This window comes from Geotrypetes seraphini, chromosome 14 (genome assembly GCF_902459505.1).
Source record: "Geotrypetes seraphini chromosome 14, aGeoSer1.1, whole genome shotgun sequence".
Classification (NCBI taxonomy): domain Eukaryota; kingdom Metazoa; phylum Chordata; class Amphibia; order Gymnophiona; family Dermophiidae; genus Geotrypetes; species Geotrypetes seraphini.
Window position 1 is genome coordinate 62727065 of NC_047097.1, and position 25024 is coordinate 62752088.

The following is a 25024-nucleotide window of genomic DNA, read 5'->3' on the forward strand; positions in this document are numbered from 1 at the left end:
CTCCAAAAGGTGTCAAGGAAGAGATCCCATCACTTCCACTAGCTGTTCGGGTGTGCTCCTTTTATACCTGAATATAAAAACTGAAGCTTAAGTTTATAGACCTTGTCCTCTATAAAAATAAAGCTCGACTTGGTTTACAGTAATGGAGACAGGAAAAATTTTCCAATTTAGAAAATAACCAAGCTTTTAGATGTTTACGAAAGCCTCAGCCCAGAGGAATATTGTTCCATAATTCAGTTATTTTGAAAGGTAGAGATTTCCCCAATTTGCTGGCAAGATGGGCACTCCTTGGCCCCACGTCGTCTCTCATCTGTGCTGACCTGCGCTGCCCCGAAGATGTCCTGCAATTTCTATTCTTGGTATACGTTCATTGAGGATTTGGAAAATGCTTTTGGGAAGGCTTAACTTTCCCAAGCACCTCGTATATTCCACTCGTGCTTCTCTCTTTACCCCTGTTCTGCGTAACCTTTCTCTCCATCCTGCTCCCCTTTCCATGCCCTATTTCTTTTCCTTCCTTCTCTAGTCTAACAGGTTACCCTTCCCTTTTCTTAGCATTTCCTCAAGGAATGACCCTTGCTCATGTCCTCGGGTGGATGGGGGGAGGGGTGGCGGTGGTGCAGTGCTGAAGACACGTTGGACATAGTGCAAGGGTGTGGAAGTAATGTCTGTTCAGCAAGTTAACCAGCGCCGCCATGGACAGTTCTTTGAGCATAAGGTTATTATCTCACCCTGGGCAATATGATTACAAGGGAAGGGAAGAGGAAGCAAATTTATCCAGTCCAGTCCCAGCATAAAAACAAACAAACAACAAAACAGTGACCATAAGCGTTCATACAAAGGGCACTACAGCACCAGAACCCAAGGGGAAACTAGAGTCTGTGAACGTAGAGAGTGTGAAGAGGAGTTGTGTAAAACCGCGGCTGTGCTCTTAACGTGTTTCTTTCTGTTGGCAGGTATGGAGCAGAGCATGGAACGTGATGATACCCGATCGTCAGCAGATCTGCGAATACGAAAATCCCAAGTAAGTTAGGAGTACCTCATTGAAGTCATCTGTTCCTCTCTTTCTCTATTTTCCCCCCAAACCATTACATAGCAGAAGTGGCGGCCTAGAGCAGTGTTTCTCAACCCGGTCCTGTTGCACCCCCTTGCCAGTCGGGTTTTCAAGGTATCCACAATGACTATGCATGAAATAAATTAGCATATAATGGAGGCAGGGTACGGAAATCAAGTTTATGTAAATTATATGTGGATATCCTGAAACCCTGACTGGCAAGGGGGTACTCCAGGACCGAGTTGAGAAACACTGGCCTAGAATACCTAGCTTCAGGGTTGGCAAACCCCCCCTCCCTACCAGTAAACCGCCATTCCTGCCTCTCTGTCAGCTCATAGATTCATGATCCAATCCTACTGCCTTCAAACCCTCCATCTGAGCAACTCTCTTCCCCTTCCTACCCCCAATGTCACCTTTCAATTGCTAATCTCATCTGGTCTGGCGCTGAATATCCACGCCTAACCAGATAAATTATATGACACACATGGCCAGTTTAGCAGTAGACGCTAACTGCAAATATTCGGTGAGAGATAACTGGTTATCACCTGATGAATATTAGTGGTTGGCCGCAAAAATGCATTTCTGACTGATTAAAAAGTGCTGAATAACGGAGGGCAAGTGTTTGTGTCTAATGCACATTTATATTTACAAATCCATAAATCTTATTAAAACATCTGGTGAATCACAATCACTGAGTCACTTATCTGAGACGCAAACGAGAGTGGTAAAGCTGGCCACAGTCCGACGAGGGGCCTCAATAAGCCATAAACCATAAGTTCATTTCGATTTTGGATTGTGATTTGAAAGGTTAACAGAGAACTTCAATGAAGTTAATCACAATTTAAGAATTATTAATAAAGGTTTTTAGGAAGGTTTTTCAAGCCGATGATTGGAAAATGGTAATACTAAGCACCTGATTAGTTTTCTAAGGCTTTGTCCTTCCTTGTACAAGTGTTTGCTGGTAAACACTGAAGTAGGCCGCTGTCTAGGCCTGCCTTGAGATAGAGACCTCACACGCTATATACTGGTTTTAATCGATAAGTATATTTATTAGCAAATCAGTAACAGCTTACAAGAATAAATCATTCAGCATATAGAGTAACAGAATGTGATCTTCAGGCCTGAGGATCCACTGACGTCTGTTCTGCTTACTTCCGCTTGCAGGCCTGTTTTTATACCTTTCTTGGTGTTAACACCACGTTGGTCTAAATCACATGATACATCTTTATTGGATATTTCTTTACACGTCATTACATAAGTAGATTCATTTATTGGCTTATACATTTGTGTCACGCTATACGTCTGTTCAGTTTACCGTAAGGCCTAACCTTTTCCCGCAAATGCCCCTTTCCTTTACCATATAAGCAATTCCGAGCTTCAACCCCCCTCCCTGCTTCGTTATCACAAGACATGTCTTGCTAAATGATGTTCTTGAGAATTCTATTTCTGACCATGAGATGTGTTCATCTTTGCATAATATCCTGCCGGGTGTGAGCCCTTTTGCCATGCTACAGAGTTAAGTCTTGTTTCTCATAAGTTTCGCTTAGCCTAGCAGCTAGCTCAGTAGGGTATTTCCCAATCAGTATATGCCAGCTGACAAATGTAGTAAGAAATGTCTTTTAAATTTATTTTTTTTTAATAATTTTTATTCATTTTCAAATTTTACATGAAGTGTACAAAATATTGAAATATAATTAATGAATACACAATATCACTTTTATATCTAATACATAATATTCTGAACATATTTTTAATATTCTGATTTATTAGAGCAGGAGGGAGAAAAGGGTTTTTTTCTTCTTTGAGGTCTGGTTTCTTCACCTTTAGTATTATCCAAAGGACTTATTATGCTTCACCTGCATCATGCCAGGACTTTGTAAGTGTATTTTCCTTTATACCAGAGTTTTCCATGATTTTTCTTCTCATCTTCCTTTTCTTCTCAATACTCTTGTTTTTTTCTGCTCTTGTATGTTGCCTTTTTGTGGCTTTGGCATTTCAAAGCAGTGGGCACTGGAGGATTAAGTGACTTGCCCAGGGTCACAACAGCAGCATTGAGATTTCATCTCACAACTTCTGGGTGCAGAGGCGGGCAGCTCAACCAGTGAGCCACACACAGCCCTTCCTTGGGTGAATGTTGCGTATTTCTTGATTTGATTTCGGTTATTTGTATCTTCTTTCTCAAAATCTGCCCTGTTTTGCCTACAAGACTCTAATAACAGCTGTCCTGGTGAGCTTTATTCACGAGGTACATTTGGTTTATAACGCTGTGTGCTAGGAAAGCAGAGATGTTTGGGTGCGCACCTGTTTGTAACTTGTATCTCTTGTTCCCACTTTAGCACTCCGTTCTGTCCAGGAAGTTTGTTGATGTCATGACCAAATACAATGAGGCACAGGTGGACTTCAGAGAGCGCAGCAAGGGCAGGATACAACGGCAGCTGGAAATCAGTATGTGCGATCATGCCTCTGCACACATCAACAGAAACACTGTCACATATAACGCAAATCTAAACATTCACACGTGCCAAGCAGATAAGCCGATCAGATCTAAACATCCACAGAAATATGAGGGTCATTTCATAAATAATGCACACTATTTTTTTTAATGTACATGTTTGTTTGATTTTTCTTTACAATCCTTCAATATAGTCTCCCTGCTTTGCAATGACCAAGTCCCAACGTCAGGGAAGCTTCATTATTCCATCCAAGACACCGTTTTGTTCAGTTGCCGAATGGCTCAGGTACCGGCGGAAGAAAGCTCTTCCAGAGATGCAAAACGATGTCCACGCATAGGTTGTTTCAACTTTGGAAAAAGGTCGAAGTCTGGTGGACTCATGTCTGGACTGTAGGGAGCATGAGGTAACACCTCACAGCCGTATTTGTGTAGTTTTTCAATGACGAGTGGAGAGCTCCATCTTCCCCATGACCAAAAAAATTTCGACGAGCTCAAACAAATGATGATTTTTGCTTATGATCATGAAGGCAACATCATCACAGACAAAAGTTCCAAGTGGAATAAGTGTCACAGCAGTGTATTATTGTGATTTTTTTGTAAAAAATGCGCAGAAAAATGCACAAAATCCGACCTCATTTGCTCTTGGCTGAGCCACTCATTCTTCACGACAACGCTCACCCGCACATAGGGAATGTTACATTACATTACATTAGTGATTTCTATTCCGCCAATACCTTGCGGTTCAAGGCGGATTACAAAAGAAGTTATCTGGCGTCCAGAGGAATTGAAGAGTAGAGCGAGTTGCTTCAGAGAACTGGGATGAGTCTTGCGGTGTTAAAGTTTGTCTTCAAGGATTTCTTGAATAGGATGTTTTTTATTTCTTTTCTAAACAATTTGTAGTCTGGAGTCGTCATCAGTAAATTGGAGAGTGAGAAACTACACGAATACGGCTGGGAGGTGTTACCTCGTGCTCCCTACAGTCCAGACATGAGACCACCAGACTTCGACCTTTTTCCAAAGTTGAAACAACCTATGCGTGGACATTGTTTTGCATCTCTGGAAGAGCTTTCTTCCGCCGGTACCCGAGCCACTCGGCAACTGAACTAAAACGGTGTCTTAGATGCAACAATGAAGCTTCCCAGATGTTGGGACTCGGTCATTGCAAAGCAGGGAGACTATATTGAAGGATTGTAAAGAAACACTTGAAAAAAATATATATAGTGTGCATTATTTATGAATGGACCCTTGTACATGAACTAAAACATACAAACGTATGGCCATTAGCACACAAGTTTCAAGTTTATTTAAAATTTTATTATACTGCCTAATCAAGCTTCTAGGTGGTGTACATTAATCAATAAAAACAATCAAGTTAACAAACGTATTTGGGGAATAATTAACCAAACAGACAAACTTGTACAAAAGGAAAAGAGGGGTTGAACTACCATATTATAGGAAAGAGACACTGAAGGAAGGAACAACAGGAAGGGGAAAGACCAAAAGAAGGGAAGCTGGATTGTCCTTAGAAGGACAGTTGCTATTATACAGCATCTTTAAAAGAGTAGTTACTAGTCAAAGGTGTCTTTAAACAAGAAGGTTTTTCATTTAGATCTAAACTGGTTTCAGTGAAGCTTCAGCTGTTTTTCTTTGCATTGTGACATCTTCCGCTTTCACACTTAAGCTGTTTGTGTGACTTCAGTCTCTGAATTTTCCTCAATCCCCACTGGGAAGTGAATCAATCTCGGTGCGGCCCAAACGCCTTTCTTCTGGCCCTGCTTGGTTTTATTCCTACATGTTTCTTTTTCATTGACTTTCCTGCTCGCATCTTATCTTTTAACCCTTTCAGGACCATAAGGATCGTAGGCCAATTTTTGTGGTTTTGACGACATTTTTATGGTAAAAAGAGCTTGCAGATGCCAAAAAATTGATTTTTTTTGTGAAATATCATTATTTTTTTTTTTTTAAATCACACTTCTGGCTTATGGACAGTGTGGCAAGTGAATCTTCTCGTCAATCTGGCAACGACGCTAATGAATGAATGTCGGAACCAGTTTGTTTACATAAAGGCAGTATCATATGGAATCCGTACATATCAAATTTAGAACTGTAGACTATCCCAATCAAAATTTATAGGATTTTAAAGTTATGGGACAAATATGTCCCTTGGTCCTGAAAGGGTTAAGAGTTTACTGTAGCCTACGGTAGATGTGGATCACAAGATCCATTTCATTTTCCCCAGCAGCCGTAATACTACAGACTTCACGTCATCTCCAACTATATCACTTTCTGTTCATGCCTTCCCCTCGTTACATGCAAAGCTGTTTAATGAATCGACTAGAATATTTTCCTTATTATATTAGATGCCTACCCTCTCCAGCCTTCCTTTTCCAGAGCTGGCAATGAGAAATCTTTAAGGCAATGTATTTTCAACATTTTGTTGAGTTGCAACAGTGGCATAGCCGTGGGTGGGCCCAAGTAGGCCTGGGCTCAACACTTTGGGCTCATACCCACAAAAATTTGCGGCACCCTTATTACAATTGGCAGGGTTCTCCTAGCCCTGCCAGCTGAAGTGGCCGGAACCCTTCCCTTGTCAGTCAGCAGCACTGTCCATGGGCCACCATCACGTTGGCCCCCTGCACATGTTTGGTATCCAGAGATGCACAATAACTGAGCATACCAGGGGTATCAGAGTGCTAGAGGCCCGTGGATGATGCCACCAACTACAGAATGAAGAGGAGTATTGGGGCCATTGGGGGGAGAACCTAGTTTACTAGTGGAGCTTGGAGATTCCCGCCAACTCAGTTATTTATAATTTCAGTTGGGGTTGCTGGGGGGGATGGGGGATGACGACCGAGAATTGGGATGGAAGAAAAATGTTTCTCCCACCCACTTTGTGCTCAGGCCCACTCAAATTTGCATGTCTAACTACATCACTGAATTGTAAATACAACTGCACGCATGTGACACTCACGTTTCTGGTGTACTTTGCTGAGAAGAGAACGTATTCCAAACTGGCCTTTTTTTTTTTTCTTTCTGTGTGCAATAAAAGCCGGCAAAAGTACGACAGATGAAGAGCTGGAAGAAATGCTGGAGAGCGGGAATCCGGCCATCTTCACGTCAGGGGTAAGATGTGGAGGGGGCGGTGTGGGGGAATTGTTACAGGAATGCAGGGCTTTCTGCCGAGGAATTGAACTACTACTATTCTTTATCATTTCTACACCGCTGAAAGGCGTACACCGTGCTGTACATTTAACACGCAATGGATGGTACCTTTTCAAAGGGTTTTATCCGCATAGATCCTCTGTCTGAAAAGTGCCTTCTCTGTATGCATGTTATTTAATGATGCTCATGTTTTCATCTTTGTTACAGTGGAGTGGGGGTTACTGGGGGAAAGGAGAGAATGACTCTAGGGAGGAAATAGTGAGCATAGTTTTGTGTTGTTTCGGTTGGGTAAAAAACATCCATGGAAGAAGCAGGCACAAATCTCTGTGGGTATTTTACTTGGGTACCACATATTTACCTGTCAGGATAGAAGGGTACTAAAACTGAATCTGTATCCAAAATTCAATGTTTGGTTTCGGCTACAGCCAAAACCAAACCCCTTCCTTCCTGGAAGACTGCGGGGTCCCCCCCCCCGGGCTGCCTACCTTTCCTGACCTCAAAATGTACCTTCCCAACACCCCAAGGCCCTCCCTGGGCCTACCTTTAGAAGCCCTAGTAGTCTAGTGGCCTTTTGGGGGCAGTTACTCCTGCTGTTGCTGGCTCCATAATCAAAATGGCTACCGTGAAGTTTAGCGGCAGCCATTTTGAGACTGGAACCAACACGGGCAGTCGCCACTCACTCTCGCTACGCCACTGCTAGGCGCGCTGATCTAGGTGCCTAACCATAGGCGCTTTTTATAGAATCAAGGCCAAAATGTAAAACTCACCTAACATCGCAGTCACCCAGAGTGGCTTACAAACCACAAAGGTTTTGTAGCCAATCCCACATGCCCCTCCCCCTCACAAGACTGAAGTACATGCTAAAAGTGTGTGGTGCACTGGTTAGAGCTACAGCCTCAGCACCCTGAGGTTGTGGGTTCAAATTCCTCAATGCCCCTTGTGATCCTGGGCAAGTCACTTAATCCCCCCATTACCCCAGGTACACTAGATAAAGTTTGAACCCCGCCGGGACAGATAGGGAAATATGATAAAGTACCTGAATGTAAAACCACTTAGGATATAAATGGTATATAAATAAATAAATAAAAGACTTTTCTGGACAGGAGCAGCAGATTCTATAGAAAAGAGGCACATTTTAGATTAGAGATGCTCACTTATTTTCTTTCTTTCTTCAGATAATTGACTCTCAGATCTCAAAGCAAGCTCTCAATGAGATCGAGTCACGGCACAAGGACATTGTAAGGTTAGAGAGCAGCATCAAGGAGCTACATGACATGTTCATGGATATCGCCATGCTGGTGGAGAACCAGGTAAGGGACCAAACATCAGATGCCTTAGCTACCGGGGAGGATAGATAGTGGGGAAAGACGAATGAGGGATGGGCAGCCCGGTGGCTGGGAACAGATGAAGAGCTACTACCACAGGTATCTTGTTCAGCAAGGCGGTGGCGTAACGAGGGAGGTTGGCGCCCGGGGCGGTGGCGCCTGGCATTGCTGCACTATGCATCTCCCCACTCTTCCAATCCAATCCTTAGGTTTATATACCGAATCATCCCCAAGTACTGGGGCTCGACTCGGTTTACACAGTTGGTGTAAAGGAGGGAAAACAATAGAGACAGAAAAAAAGTCCAAATGAATTGGTCCGCCACGATACTAAATAAAAGATTCAATTTTTGCATCCGTCTAGAGCCTGTTGGAAAAGAGAAGTTTTCAGGGATTTCCTAAACAGATAAAGAGACATAAGTGATCTAATCTCGTAAGGAAATTAATTCCAAATAGTCACAAAAATGTAAACAATCATTGTATGCGGAGGATTGTGTGGAACAGCAGACATGCCAATAGTGCTTTATGAAGAGAGTCTTCCCCGACCCTAAAGAAGGATACGAAACACGTCAGGAAAAACAGGGGGGGACGTGTCAGCTAAAGAACATACACTACAAAGCTAATCTTAATGATTTTACAAAATGGAAAATTAAAATCATAATTAAATATCTATTAAAGGATATATATATTATATATATATCCAGTCAATGTACCAACATTTAACCCTTTCAGGACCAAGGGACATATTTGTCCCATAACTTTAAAATCCTATAAATTTTGATTGGGATAGTCTACAGTTCTAAATTTGATATGTACGGATTCCATATGATACTGCCTTTATGTAAACAAACTGGTTCCGACATTCATTCATTAGCGTCGTTGCTAGATTGACGAGAAGATTCACTTGCCACACTGTCCATAAGCCAGAAGTTTGATTTTTTAAATAAAAATAATGATATTTCACAAAAATAATCAATTTTTTGGCATCTGCAAGCCCTTTTTACCATAAAAATGTCGTCAAAACCACAAAAATTGGCCTACGATCCTTATGGTCCTGAAAGGGTTAACAATACAAAAGTGGAATTTTGAGAGGATTGCTTAACTGGTCTCTTGTGGAAAGATAAATACAAATTCTGTTTTAGTACTGTTAAACGTTGGCACATTGACCGGATTTTTATTTCCAGCTTATAAATGTTTCAAAAGTGCAATGACTGAGAAAATGAGATACGGCCTAGTGGGCTTGACCCCGCTCTTATGTGGTCTCTAATAACTACCGTTTTCTCTGAGCACTGTTTGTGATTTGTATGACGTGTTAGGAACGTGAGATTAAGAAACACGTCTTTGGCTTGATTTACTCTGACCACCTAATCAAAATGTCTTAAGATTTGTTTGGCACATCCTCTTTCAGGTAAAAGCCATCCTGCCTCCGTTCTCGCAACCCCTTTCCTTTTAATAGTTACTCCGATAATTTCACAACAACCGAGGTCAAACTGGGCCTGGGTACCAGCCTCCTCCTTTAGGGTGTGTCCCTTTCCCAGCCCCGATATCCAAACTGGGGGGGTAAGGGAGAGAATCTTCTCTAATATCAAACAATTGAGAACAGGTTTCTAAGATTGCTTTCTTTCTGTTTCAATGCACAATACGATGCAATGCTGAGGAGAAACATCAGTCAGGTAATGTAAGAATTTCTTTTAATGCTGCTTTCCTCATCAGGGCTTTGCTTGAAGGGTCCTGCGTCCAGGCAACTGTCCTGGTGGTACAGGCTTGCGCTCCATCGCTGAAGCAGTGCGTGTGAAAAGAAAATGACTAGGATTCAAAAAAAGCAAATGGAAACTGGCTCCCAAGGGATGGGACTGGAGCGGTGTGAGCGAGTGGGTGGCTCCCAGAACCGTGCGATTCATTTCTGCCTGCTCTTCCTCATTGTACGAGAAGCTCTTTGGTCAATATATTGTACCAGGGGGTGCTGACAAGTTCTCAGCCTCACCAGCTTCCTAAAAATCCTGAGCATTATTTTGCCACTGTAGCTGAAAAGAGCGCTGTTTCATTTTGCAAAGTGCCAATTTGCAGACTCGTGATGCGATGTTTTGACATTGTTTCAGATCATTGATTGAACCACGTCAACGAAAGTGTGGCTTGAACTCTGAGCCATCATGAAATTCCTATTCCTGCAGAAGAAAACTCTAAAGGAAATCCATGAATGTATGACGCAAACCCTGAGTGACAAATGCCCATCATACTCCACAGTGAAGAAGTGGCGTGCAAACTTTCAACGTGCAGCTTTTGAGACCGACGATGCAGCAAGGCCTCAAACAGTGTCAACTCCTGAAATTGCTGACCACGACCATGAGCTGATTTTGGCAGATCAGCAAATATCGGCTAAAACAATTGCTGAGATACGACAGATATCCAGGGAACGTGTTGAGTGTATAATCCACGAGCAGCTGGGTATGCAGAAGCTGTCAGCCATGCGGGTGGCTAAATGTCTGAGAAATGACATCGAGCGGACACTTCCAAGTTGATTTTGCAGCATTTTCAGTGAGTTGGTGCCAACCTTTTGGAACGACTAGTTACTGTTGATGAAATATGGTTATACCACTATGATCCTGAGACAAAACAACAGTCCATGCAATGGTGGCACTGAGGTTCTACAAGGCCAAGGAAATTCAAGACCCAAAAGTCATCAGACAAGGTCATGGGATCAGGAAGGTGTTGTAATAACTGACTGACTATCTTCCAAGGAGCCAAACAGTTAATGCAGAATACTACTGTAACTCGCTGTGCCGATTTAAAGGAGGCATCGAAAGATAAAAGGAGAGAGAAGCTGCGGAAAGAAGTTCTCATTTTGCAAGACAATGCACCTGCTCACAAGGCTGGCAAAACGACGGGTGTTTTGACGCAGTTGGGGTTTCAGTGCATAGACCATCCACCCTACTCGCCAGATCTTGCTCCATATGTTTTAAGTTTCCAAACCTTAAAAAGAGTTTGAAAGGTGATTGCAACAGCAGAACAGTATTTCATTGGCCAGACATCAGAGTATTTTTTGGGGGAAAAGTTAAAAAAAAACTTCAGACACGATGTGCCAAATGTGTTGAATATGTGGAATAACTTGTAAGTTTCATGGCTCCGTGTCCTTCCCTTCTTGGTTGGGCTGAGAACTTTTCAGCACCCCCTTATAGGTAGCGGAATAATCTGATGTTGGCCCTAGAGATCCACGTTCTCATCCTTTATCCAGTTCTCAGTATAACGTAGGCTCTCACTGTTCTCACTGCGAAACCATTATCATTTCACTTACCTTCTCCCCCTTTTACAAAACCATAGCACAGTGGTAACGGCTCTGACGCTCATAGGAATTATGTTAGCAATGGAGCTGTTACCACCACGGCCAGCGAACCCCCCCTCAAAAAAAAACAAAAAAACACACTACGGTTTTGTAAAAGGGGGTGGTGGGGATGGGGTGGGGTGGGGGAGTAATTTCCATTGTATGCTGAGAAAATGGATTGCTCATTGTGTAGTTTTCAGTTACATTTCATTTCTTAACTTGATATTTCTCCATTTATAATAGTACAAAGCAAAAAATAAAAATATGTAGACCAGTGTATCGCAAACTGTGTGCCCCGGAGGATTCGAGGTGTGCCCCCGAGCTACCAGCATCGGCTGACCGCTTACTGGACATGCCTCTTGCGGCAAGAGGCACGTCCTGTGGTCAGGCAGCCGGCGCCTCTCCACCATGCCGGCACCTCTGCTCCTTCTCCTCACCTTTCTTCAACAGCGCCCCTCCCCCACCACTACCGGCGGTAATAGGAGGCTCAGGGCCGCGGCTGGAGGACATCCACGCATGCACAGACGTCAACGGGATGACCTCACCCATGCGCGTGACGTCACTGTGTCGAAGGCCACGCATTTCCGGCCGCCCTCCAGCCGCAGCCCCAAGATTAGTGTGCCGGCAGCTTAAAAAAGCTTGCGACACGCTGATCTAGACAATAAGATAACGATGAAAAAGGACAGTCTCTCGCTGAGCAAGTATCGCAACCTCTCCTCCTCCCAGTCAAAATACAAAGAACAGTTCTAGGATAGCAGCACCACTCTCCCCCCCCCCCTATATATCTGCAGTCCTTTCTGTATCCTATGACTATAGAAACACTTGTACTATTGCTATGCTTGTGATGAGTGGTGAGAAGCGAAGTCCTTTTGGATATTAACCCTACCTCGTATTGCTCTCTCTGCAGGGTGAGATTACTGATAATATAGAAATCAGCGTCATGAAAGCAGTAGATCACGTGGAAAAAGCACGCGAGGAGACCACAAAGGCTGTGAAGTATCAGAGTCGAGCGCGGAAGGTGAGCCCCACTGCGGGGACAAGGCATGGCACCGGCCTCATCTGCTCTTTTCTTTTTCTCTTTTTCCACCCCTTTTGCCGCTTCCTTTGCATTTTCTGCCGCTCCCGAAGGGGGCCATGGTGGACCACATCGAAAGCAACATGGACCAGTCGGTGGGCTTCGTGGAGCGAGCCGTCACGGACACCAAAAAGGCCGTGAGATATCAGAGTGAGGCAAAACGGGTGAGAGAGAGCAATGTGGGGTTTGGAATAAAGGCAAGGCAAAGCCCAGATTTACTGTCTCTGAAAAGCCCCCCCTTTCTCCTCTAGGGAATAAAGCAATTTCTGAAAATTCAGTATAAAAATGAAACTTTCCAGCTGTGTATAGGGGAGAGTTTCTGTCATAAGAACATAAGAAATGCCTCTGCTGGGTCAGACCCGAGGTCCATCGTGCCCAGCAGTCCGCTCACGCGGTGGCCCAACAGGTCCAGGACCTGTGCAGTAATCCTCTATCTATACCCCTCTATCCCCATTTCCAGTAGGAATTTGTCCAATCCTTTCTTGAACCCCAGTACCGTACTCTGCCTTATAACGTCCTCTGGAAGCGCATTCCAGGTGTCCACCACACGTTGGAATGCGCTTCCAGAGGACGTTATAAGGCAGATTCAGGTTATAATTCAGTTATAATTCAGTTATAATTCAGGTCAGCTCATCCACTGCTTGCAAAAACCTATTTGCTTTTTTTTTTTTTTTTTCACTGCGCAGTGAAAAATGCATCAGGAAAATGAGGAAAAAATACATTATATGCCAAAAATAAAATTAGTTACATAAAACCAGTGGCTCAGAGGTAGTGTTTCAAATTGAAATTCAGGTTTCTGCTTCTGCGGCTGGCAGAGGTTCAAAAGGTTGTCATCTAGTGGCCAGACTCGGGGTGACTGGCCAAGGGTTTTCACTGTGGCTCTTGGCCTAGATGAGGGAATGACAGGGAATGGGTAATTGCAATATTTTGCACTGAACCCAATAAAAGCCATGTCCAATTTTGCTGACTATTGTGGGTGGGGGGCAGGGTTGAATTTTGCATCTACCTCCATTTTGAAAAGCTGGTGCCTACGCTGGTTACTCTTTCACACTCAATGCCTGCAGAGGCAGTACAGATTGTGTAGCTTGGGCTATCTTTCCAAAGTTGAGGCCAGCTGAAGATGTCACCTTAATATCGTCTCGGCGTCTCTGTGTTGTCTGCCTATACTGCTCATGGTTCCTCATGAAGGGTTTATAGTGCCCTGAAACTAAGCTTGGTTTAACCTAAGCAAGAGTGTGGGAGAGCAGAAGGGAGCTGAGTATACCACGAAATTTTGACGCACTCAGCAAATCAGCTAATGGACCTCATTTGCAAGCTGTCTACTTTTTGTTACAATGCCACAGTTCTGGTCAGTAAACAGGGGGGGCCTCATTCATTGAACTTGGGTTGAATTTGACATGTGAGAGATATATTTATACAAGTATTTTTTGAATTCACTTTTTATTTAAGTCGCATGGTTTATTTATACACACAAGGGCGAATCCGATGATGGTGTGTGGCTGAAATCCCTTCACGATTTCTATCCAGAGCAATAGAGTGGTCTCCTGATGGGGATTTTCTCTTTTGAGCTCGTAACCTCACACTGAGGATTAACCCTATAATTCATCATTCTCAATCTCTCTTTGTTTTTTCAAGTTCAACGGGGTCAACCTCCCGTTGGCTGTGGTATTCTTTTAAGTATTGATTGATTTTTTTTATTTTTTTTTTTGGGGGGGGTCATTTTTACCTTAATATCTGAAGCAATTTGGCTTGAAAAGAACACATCCTGTGCATTGCATTCCAATTACTATTTACTATGTTAAAAAAACAGATCATGGATTTGATATACCACCTTTCTGAGGGGACAATCAAAGTGGTTTGTTTTTGCTATATCTAGATATTTTTCTTCTGTCCCTAGTGGACTCATGTAAACCCAGCAAAAGGGTGAGAAGGAGCTGCTATTTTTACTGTGCTGAGGGCTCCTTTTACTAACCCACAGTAGAGGTTTCTGCTGCGGACCGGCAAGGTAAATGCTCTGACGCTCAAATTGTCATGAGTTTTTTCATTTATGTTTGTAATGGAGACAGTAAATCTAGGCTTATTTTACCCTGCCTTAGAACAAACTCCTTATTCAGACTCCTGCTGCCACCTCCTCTCATTTGCCACCTCCTTCCTAGCTGCTCCTTACCTGGAAAACCAGAAAGCAAGCACTGTGAAGAATCCAGTCCCACCCTCCCCACACAGGCTCCTAAAATGCAGCAGGACCAGCTAGCTTTAATAGACCAGCAATTCACTGCTTCTTGGGTTCACTGCTCGTTTTGGTATCATTTTCTCTCTGTCCCAGCAGATTTTTGTTTCTCTTTTTAAATATAAGACTTTCCTACCTTTCATTAAGCTTCCTTTGAGGATGTTTAGCTCTTCGTAAGGAAGTTCTTCTTCACCTAGAGAGTGGTAGACAACTGGAACACTCTTCTGGAGTCTGTCATAGGGGAAAACACCCTCCAGGGTCTCAAGACAAAGTAGATAAAGACAGGTTGTTCACCCTCTCCAAGGTAGGGAGAACAAGAGGGCACTCTCTAAAGTTGAAAGGGGATAGATTCCGTACAAACGTAAGGAAGTTCTTCTTCACCCAGAGAGTGGTGGAAAACTGGAACGCTCTTCTGGAGTCTGTTATAGGGGAAAACACCCTCCAGGGTCTCAAGACAAAGTAGATAAAGACAGGTTGTTCACCCTCTCCAAGGTAGAGGGAACGAGAGGGCACTCTCTAAAGTTGAAAGGGGATAGATTCCGTACAAACATAAGGAAGTTCTTCTTCACCCAGAGAGTGGTGGAAAACTGGAACGCTCTTCTGGAGTCTGTTATAGGGGAAAACACCCTCCAGGGATTCAAGACAAAGTTGGACAAGTTCCTGCTAAACTGGAATGTAGGCAGGTGAGGCTGGACTCATTTAGAGCACTGGTCTTTGACCTGACGGCCGCCTTATGAGCGGACTGCTGGGCAGGATGGACCACTGGTCTGACTCAACAGCGGTAATTCTTATGTTCGTGCTGAGATCATGCTTTGCAGGGGTCATTTTATAAGCGTTTGAGCACATAAAACAGCATTTTACATATTACAAGTAGACGCCTCTAAAATTGCCAGGGCATACATATAGTTAAGCAGTTAAGAACATAAGAATAGCCTTACTGGTTCAGACCAGTGGTCCATCATGCCCAGCACTCTGCTCATGTAGCGGCCCTCTGGTCAAAGACCAGTACCCTAACTGAGACTAGCTTTACCTGCGTACGTTCTGGTTCAGCAGGAACCTGTCTAACTTTATCTTGAATCCCTGGAGGGTGTTTTCCCCTATAACAGCCTCCGGAAGAGCGTTCCAGTTTTCCACCACTCTCTGGGTGAAAAAGAACTTGCCTTCACGCAATCTATCCAGGGGGCTTTCCTGGGAGTGGAGAATGGATGAAGTAGGGGAAGGATAGGCACTTATGGATATATTTTATAAAATATGCTCATACTGTATACTCATACTTATAAAATAAGTGCAACCCATGTGCCTGTGTGACCTCCTTGTCTAGGAACCTGATTATCACATTAAAGGAAGGATAATTTTATGCCATGGAGGGGAGGGGCGTGCTCTAAGGACCAGCCCAGTATACTTAAATTTATAATTATACCCCCGGGAATTAACAATTATGCATGGCATAATTTCCTACATAATTGAGGACATATATAATCATGCAATTCTGTATAATTTTGCCCCTAAACTCCCACTGGAGCCCTCCTCAACTCATGCACCATTTTTTATTTTTTGGAGACAGGGTCAGGATATGGAGGGAGAGGTTGGGAATGTTTTTGGAGGGGGATCAGGATTAGGTCCGTTAAGTTTTTATGTGGATTGCTTAATTGTACTTTTGGAACTTTGAAATTTTCAGTAAAGTCCATTTCAGGAACATCGTCACTCCACAGTGGGTTTTTGGTTTCCCATGTGATCACTTAGGCCACCATTTTTTATTATTTGGAGACAGGGTCAGGAATGTTGCAAAGGGGCATGGACCATCTGAGTGTCTTTCTGTTGGAAGGGGAAGGGTTGCAAAGGGATCATTGGGCCAACCTAGATTTTGGGGGAGGGAGGGTAAAGGACATTCAAGAGTTTTATGGATTTTTGGGGGGGAGGGGGATGTTGGGGAAGGGGAGGAGGAGGCACAAGGGATCCAGTATGGGTTTTTATGGGTGGTCGAGGAAGTCAGAAGACACATAATATTGCTCCCTGAGAGATAGTAACACTCCTGGAGCACACAAAATACCATTATGCCAATACCAGGAAATTAATGAAACACCAGGCTCTTTAGTATAGATTCTAGAATGGAGGATATTCAACACAATCACTCAACAGTGAAAATTTATTCCACTGTCTTTCCATACACCATTCCAAATAATTATTTTTCAATTTTTTGGGTCCTCAGCGGGCCACCACACACTCAAATATTTTTCATAGTGTGAGGCTTTATGCTCACATTCGTCATTGGACCACTATTTGCTTTCAATTTTTTATATATAAATTACGTATTAATGTATGTATGCTAAAGGTACTTAGCTTGAAGTTTTGACGCTAGCCGGGAGGGTAGAAACATCCGTCACCAACATGTTTCGCCCATGGCTTTTAAGGGCTTTGTCAAGACACCCTCTCCCGTTCTCTACTATTGTGCATCGGAGACGCGATGGTGGAAGCACAATAGTAGAGAACGGGAGAGGGTGTCTTGACAAAGCCCTTAAAAGCCATGGGCGAAACATGTTGGTGACGGATGTTTCTACCCTCCCGGCTAGCGTCAAAACTTCAAGCTAAGTACCTTTAGCATACATACATTAATACGTAATTTATATATAAAAAATTGAAAGCAAATAGTGGTCCAATGACAAATGTGAGCATAAAGCCTCACACTATGAAAAATATTTGAGTGTGTGGTGGCCCGCTGAGGACCCAAAAAATTGAAAAATAATTATTTGGAATGGTGTATGGAAAGACAGTGGAATAAATTTTCACTGTTGAGTGATTGTGTTGAATACCAGGAAATTATGCATAATTTTGAACATTTTTGGTGAATAATTTCCTGGGGTGTACAAAAGGATGGGAGCAACTCAAGAGCAGGGACTATCAAAAACTTGTAACAGTAACATTTTGTGAGAAATGGAATACAAATGCCATCAAAAAAGACATGCATTTCAAGGGTATCAGGTCAAAAGCGCGCCGGGACAAAGGTGCGCCCAGACAATTGAGCGCAGCGCGGAGGCGCGCGCCGCTCAAAATTACTGTTTTTAGAGCTCTGATGGGGGGGGGGGCGTGGGGGGGGGGGAACTCCCACACTTTACTTAATAGACATCGCGCCGCATTGTGGGGGCATTGTGGGGGTTTGGGGGGGTGTAACCCCCCACATTTTACTGAAAACTTCACTTTTTCCCTGTTTTTAGGGAAAAAGTTAAGTTTACAGTAAAATGTGGAGGGTTACAACCCCCCAAACCCCCCATAACGCCAGCGCGATGTCTATTAAGTAAAGTGGGGGGTTCCCCAACAAAACCCCCCAAAAACAGTAATTTTGAACGGCGCGCGCCTCCGCGCTGCGCTCAATTGTCCGGGTGCGCCTTTGTCTTTCGCGCCTTTGTCTATGAACCCATTCCAAGCCTTAACTACTGGCATGTTACACCTGCTGCTTTAAGTTGACTGTGCTATATTCCTATTCCCAGCAGTTTGTATTTTGTAGACAGCAGTACTCTCAGGATCTTCTGCTTTCCCGGCACTGACCCTTGTCTTTCCCAGTCACTGTTTTCTGTGCTTCTGTTTCATGCTCTGTCTTTCTCCCTAAGCTTTTCTTTCATTCTTTTGCATAAGAATGTATATATACACTTGTAATGTCAAAATAATATGCTTGGTGTGCATGAAGTTTAATTAAAAAATAAAAAGGGTGAAAGTCTTGAATGTTTGAATTAGGGAGCATTTATAAGGTCTCTTATGCATAAGCATCATGCATGCCTCCACAGCACCACCTGCTGGGAGAGGCTGGAACTGCGGAAGCTGCACGCTCTACAATTTTAGCACTCAAAATATTCTTAGGCCGCCTTTTGGGAGATGCTGCCTTCACCAGCTGATTAATATCAAGAGTGAGATCTCTGTAAGGAAACTGCTTATTGAATAGTTATCTGGAGGTCAGATACTGTTATTTTCAGTTCTTAAAGGGACAGCTGAGATCGACACCAAATGTTTCCACGTCATTTAATTGCCTAAATAACCCAATGAAATTTTAAGATTTACATTTTTTTTTGTTATTATTTTGTGTATCCTTTCCTCAGAAATTGATAATTATCATTGTTATCGTGGTGATCATTCTGGCGATTATAGCTTTGATTATTGGACTGTCCGTGGGGTTGAATAAGAAATAACAGTGGTATGTTCCTCACTCGTAAGTACAGAACTGTGGTGATGGTGCTGGGTTCTTGAGAAAATATTTCTTCACACAACGTGTAATTAAAGTCTGGGATTCATTGGCGGAGAACGTGGTGAAATCAGTTAGCTTAGCGGGGTTTAGATAAGGCTTGGATAATTTCTTAAAAGAGGAAGTCCTTAGGCCATTATTGAGATGGCTTGGAGAAAATCCACTGCTTATTCCTAGGAGGAGCAGCATAAAATCTCTTTTACTCCTTGGGATCTAGCTAGGTACTTGGGACCTGGGTTGGCCACTGTTGGAAACAGGATAATGGGCTTGATGGTCCTTCTGTCTGTCCCAGTTTGGCTACTGTTTGGATAGCTTGCCAGTTTTCAGGAAGCTGGCAAGATAAATTTGTTGTCATTCTTCACCTCCTCCCTGTTCCAGCTCATCTCTCTCCATAGGATGGAGTGGTAGTGGTGGCAGCAGGCCAGAAGTGAAGGTGGGGCGTGGGAGCCCCCACACTTTCAGATTCATGTGGTGGCCTCTTCCTCTCTTTCCTATATGGCTTCTTTTTCAAAGGAGAAGCTCGTGTTGGGGAAGGAACTGGCGCCATTTACTGACCTGCTCCCAGAAGTGGTAGAACTTTAAAAGTAGAGACTCCCTGGGGAGAACTTTTAATTTAACAGAATTTCTTGAATCTTCAACAGATACTATTAACACTTGGGCCACCCTCCTTGTTACGTTCACAGCAGAAATTGATAAGATTATGGTGTTGAAGAACTTTTCTTTTGAGGTCAAAGGGTGTGTGTGTTCCTGGACGTGGCTTGCGCCACACAGGCCAGGAGGAAGTCTTTTTTTTACAATTAAAATCCCTCACAAGTTTCCAGGCAGGGGAAGCAATAATTTTTTTGACCTGCTTCATCTAGAAAATTTTCTTTTTATTTATTTAATTCATTTTCTATCCTGTTCTTTCCAACGAGCTCAGAACGGCTTGCAGCCTTAATGGATAAAGTTCCTATATAATTACCTGTGCATAGGCTGGATTTGGAATTCATTTAAAATATGACAAGCCCAGTAGACGGAATTGTATTAATCCAATATTTTCATGAATTTATTTTGAAACAGGTAATTTTCTCTTCAGTCTCTCCATTTACGTGAGCTTTTACACTTGATCGTGTAGATATTATATGTTCATTATTTACTCCCTCTTTTACAAAAGCCGGCAGTGTGGGCCAGCGCGGCAAATGCTCCGATGCCCATAGGAATTGAATGGGTGTCGGGGCATTTGCTGTGCGGCACTCGGCTGCACGGCTTTGTAAAAGGGGGCCTTAATTTGTTTGTATCATTATAATTAATGCCTTTCCTGATATATTGCTATTGTAATATCATGAAAATGTTAAGAATACAAAAAAAAAAAAAAAGGTAGAGACTTTGTCACCCAGCAAAGCACATAAAATCCCCCAAGCTGTTAAGAGGCCAACCGAATTTCAGTTTTGGAATTCAGCACTGAAACTAACCTGAAATCTGGTTTCGGCCAAAAATACCTGTGCATTTTCGCTGCCACCGGCTAGCTTTGCCCTCCTCCACCTGCCACTTGTAGGCCTTCTCTGAGCCTACCTTCTAAAATCTGTGGTCTAGTGGCCTTTTCAGGACAAGAGCATTTTGAGTTCCTCCTGCTCCCGCTGGCTGCACTGTAAAAATGGCAGCTGCAACTTTCCATGGCAGTCTTACAGCCACTATTTTGGGATGGGAACTGGCATGGGCAGAAGCAATCCCCAACCACTCCTGCTCATACCATTTTCAATCCCCCAAATGGTGACTACAACCTCCTGCGACAGTCTGATGAGGCTGCTGTGGGAAGTTGCTGCCAACATTTTTACAATGCAGCCAGCAGAGGCCACTAGACTCTAGGGCTTGGGTGGGGTGGCGAGTAGCCCAGGAGGGTGGGAGCTGGATCAGGGGGTGGAGCCAAGGTTTTGGTTTCAGCTTTGGGTCTGCTGAAACACGAGTGATTCATTTTGGCCATAGATTTGGTTTCAACCGGAACAAAAACCCACCGCTTTCAGTCCACTTGGGTTAGGCCGTTAGGCAGGGGTCTCCAAAGTCCCTCCTCGAGGGCCGAATCCAATCAGGTTTTCGGGATTTCCCCAATGAATATGCTTTGAAAGCAGTACATGCACATAGATCTCATGCATATTCATTGGGGAAATCCCGAAAACCTCACTGGATTCAGCCCTCGAGGAGGGACTTTGGAGACCCCTGCCGTTAGGGTTACCATATGGCATCCGAGTTTTACTTCCATTGCTTTCAGTGGAAGTAAAACTCTGATGTCTCAATCCATTCTCCTTTTTCTGGAGCCATACGGTAACCCTAACTTGGGTGCAAAATGTTGATGAATCTTGGTCTAGAAACCAAAGCACAGAATTATAAATTGGGGGAATTTATGGGCCCTCCATAAAGCTTTAGCTCACATTAATACATTTTTTCCCCCCTGATCAATGTGGATCCCTAAGAAATAAGGTTCGCTTGCATCCTGAATCCCATTTCTCGGTATCGCTATTATATGACAGTTGAACTATTGCTACAGCATTTCCAGATCCTGCCTTCATGATGAGCGGATGCTGAGTCAGTAGAAACAGCCGAGAGATGCTGGGTAAAGAACCGTGAAGAAAGGAAAGGGATTTCTAATAATAACTAATGCAGCAAAAGTATTGAAGACGGAAGGTGAGGTAAATGGGAATACCACAGCAAAAAAAGCCTTCACTCATCAGGGTTGAATCATCCAAAATTTCTTCTACTTTCAAAAAATCACAACAACCAGTTTGTAGTTACTTGTAATTCTTTATCTCCTGCCCCGAGAGTGAGTGGATGTTGAAAATGAGTGCTCCCTCTGGAACTCTTGAAAAAGCCTGCTAAGGCGAAACGGGTCCCGTCGGGCATATAACTGTTGGGGCAAGCAATATCTGTACAACAATAAAGAAAGAGATAAAGAATGACAAGTAACTACAAACTGGTTGTTGTGATTTTTTGAAAGTAGAAGAAATTCTGGATGATTCAACCCTGATGAGTGAGGGCTTTTTTTGCTGTGGTATTTCTAATAATAACCCAGCTCTGCATGAGCTAAGATCTTACTAAAGAAATGACTAAAAAAAACCCACACTTGCAATATCTAATCCTTACCTTAATTGAAAAACATTTACGTGGAGTGCAGGCATTTAGATGCTTCAGCTCCTGTGGCTGCCGTGGGGTACAATATAATAATAATACAATTATTTTTATAAACCGCCATACCCGAAAGTTCTAGGCGGTTCACAGCAATTGAACATGATACAAACAGTGCAAGTTATTTAGAAAAAATTCAACAAATTAAAAGACATAGAGTGGAAAGAAATACATACAATGTAAAATACATGTGATGTAAAAGAATGCGGAGAATATTACAAAGAATAAAATATAAAATTGAAAAAAATGTATTTAAGACCCTAACCAATTGAATAATTGAGTTTTTATCTGTTTTCTAAAATCAAGATAAGAAGAGGCTTCTAACACAAACTTGGCGAGCCAAATATTTAATTTAGCCGCCTGAAAGGAAAAGGTTCTTTCACAGAACCTTTTATACTGGCAAAATTTTACTGAGGGATACGTAAAGAAATGTATTCTTCGAGAACTCTTATTAGTATAGTGAGGGTTAAGGTAACTCGGAAGCACACCCAATGTTATTTTATAACAAAAACATAAAAACTTAAAACAGAACTCTAGATTCAAATGCCAGCCAAGGGAGCTTTTGATAGAAGGGAGTAACATATTCCCATTTCTTAAGGCCAAAAATAAGGAGACGGCTGTTCCTGTTGCCGTACCATCACTCTTGGCAACTAATATGTTGTGAATAATTGGTGAATTCTATATTTCACTTATTCCCCAGTGCTGAAGGGTATAAAAGTGGTGTACCAGTTAATCTTTTGTGCAGTTAGATGTGACTGAGAGCTTCATGTTTGCCTTCTGTTTTACCAGACTCCTGCTCCTACCTCCTCTTCCGCCATCATGGTGCTACAAATGATGGCGACTTCTTCCCTTGCTGCGTATTCACCATCTCGCCAAGTTCTTTCCTGCCCACCCTGGACCCTACTGATGATCCTTCCTGCTTCACCGCATGACCTCAGCGTCAACAAGTTCAGCACTCCCAATAGAACTTTGCCTTTCATGTGATGTCATTTCCTGTTGCTGGACCTCCATGTTCTTCCTGTCCCAAGCGCTCCATCAATCATGGAATCATGGAGGGAATCTATGGGATTAATTCCTACCTCACAAATATCTTTTCCTTTATAATTGCGTCAGACATTCTGTGTTTAGTCTTCCCTTTAGTAGCTGTATTGTGGTCACTCCCTGTTGATGTCTCTTTTTTTAAACTGCATTTTTAATCAGTAGGAGGGACCTTTCATGTGTGTAATTTATGATGAGTTGTTTTCTCAGGTTTCTTCTAAAGTCTGCTTCAGTGGGTTTTTTTGGTTGTTGGGGTTTTGTTTTGTTTTTTTGAGCTTTCCCACTCTGGTAAGTTTGGCTAGGCACACAGCTAAGTTAGATCTCCTTAACATTACGGGAAACTTGTAGCTTCTAATGTAGATGCTCACAGTGCGGTATTTGCTCTCTTGCAGAGGGGTGATGTCCCTTCTAGAGACCTTCAGGGCTTCTGCTACAGAGAAAAATGACCTCTGAGTTCTAGGATATGGGGCTGAGGGTTTCGCTATCTATTTTCAATGCGTGTTAGAGATTTGTAGACCAGTCATCTCAACAACAAGGCTGCAAACCCTGTTCTTTTACATAGAAACCTCAGAGCCAAGACTGGAGCAAACGTTTCAAGAAGTCACCTAGTAACCCTGCACTAGATCTTCTATGACCATTTTCCCTTGTTGACGAAGAGAGAGTGAGTTGATCTAGAGCAGAGGTGCAAGTGAGTCCTGTGGCTTGTGGCACAGATGGAGCTACAGTGTGAGATAGTTGGTAGTCTTGATGTCTGTGATCTCAAGGGCTGGGGTCTTTCTTGCCAGTTTGTATCAATTGTGTTGATGGAGATTTTGTGTTGTAGATGCCTAGGAACTGGGCTGAGATTAACAGATCACATGCAGTAAGTGCTGGTGAAGCTGTCACAGAAAAAAAAAATGTTAAAAGCAAAGAAAGACATGGAGTAAAAAGTCCGAGTATACCTTTTTGAAGCTAAATACTTTGTCTGTTGAATGGAGCTTGCTTCCGTGATGAACATATTGGATACCTGTTGGGACCTGCATGATCTAAGGCAGGGGTGTCATAGTCCCTCCTTGAGGGCTGCAATCCAGTTGGGTTTTCAGGATTTCCCCAATGAATAAGCATGAGATCTATTTGCATGCACTGTTTTCATTGTATGCTAATCTCATGCATATTCATTGAGGAAATCCTGAAAACCCGACTGGAATGCGGCCCTCGAGGAGGGACTTTGACACCCCTGATCTAAGGTGTCAGGTCTTGGAAGAGAATGAGGGAACTGTCTTCAACCTCTGTCCTACCTCCAAAGCATTTGTCAGTTGAAACTGCAACCCCCCATTGTAGAGTGAAATGATCTCTACCTTGTGCAATGCCGGGTCAGTGGTGATTAGCCTTTGGTCCTTGAATTTATCCCAAATCCAATCTTCAAGAGCTTCCACCACGTTTCTGAATAATCATATAATGGGTTTGCATAGGGTTGTTTTAATAGCATGATACTTTTTAATTACTTAAGCACTAGGCCTCTTGGGCTTCTCAAGGGCTGGATTCAAGAAGCCACTGCTCTACAGGTGAACAGGGCCCATCTTTAATAGGGAACTGAGGTCTAGGAACACTTAAAATAATGTAGACCCTATTCAAATGGAATTACAGGTTCCTCAGCAGCTGGTAAACATGTAAATCCGCTGCCTCTGGATTTTCAGCCACCATATGGATTGTGTCAGGCATATATCCCTCTAATAAGCCTTATATTATCAGTTTAGTGAAGGGGAGGAGCCTAGACATTATTGAATAGTAGCAGTATTCAGCTGAAATCTGCAGAATAGCCGTGGCAGTGGTCACTGCCTTATACACAGATTCAGTGCCAGCATCTATACTATAGGGGTGCTGAACAATATATGATTTACATAAGTCCTGGTATTTATTTTTTAAGCTTTAATTTCTTGTTAACATCGACCATTGCAAAGGTGTAATTAGCAAAGTGTACTACCGTTTATTTAGATCAGATACACGTGTGT

At 43.0% G+C, this 25024-nt stretch overlaps 1 protein-coding gene across 7 annotated transcripts in view; it reads left to right on the forward strand.

Annotated features, from left to right (window-relative positions):
- The window catches only part of STX3 (syntaxin 3), a 74568-nt gene that overhangs the window by 45160 nt on the left and 4384 nt on the right, over window positions 1-25024 (forward strand). For 3 of the 7 annotated variants that reach the window (XM_033920936.1, XM_033920933.1, XM_033920934.1), the window contains exons 5-10: window positions 954-1021; window positions 3388-3496; window positions 6553-6626; window positions 7841-7975; window positions 12214-12324; window positions 22785-23197. In XM_033920936.1, coding sequence (XP_033776827.1) covers window positions 954-1021; window positions 3388-3496; window positions 6553-6626; window positions 7841-7975; window positions 12214-12324; window positions 22785-22979 — 692 coding nt within the window. In that variant the 3' untranslated portion in view covers window positions 22980-23197. Of the gene's footprint in view, window positions 1-953; window positions 1022-3387; window positions 3497-6552; window positions 6627-7840; window positions 7976-12213; window positions 12325-12434; window positions 12546-18696; window positions 18807-22784; window positions 23198-25024 lie in introns of those variants that run through there. The other 4 variants (XM_033920940.1, XM_033920938.1, XM_033920937.1 and 1 more) reach the window with 4 other exon arrangements.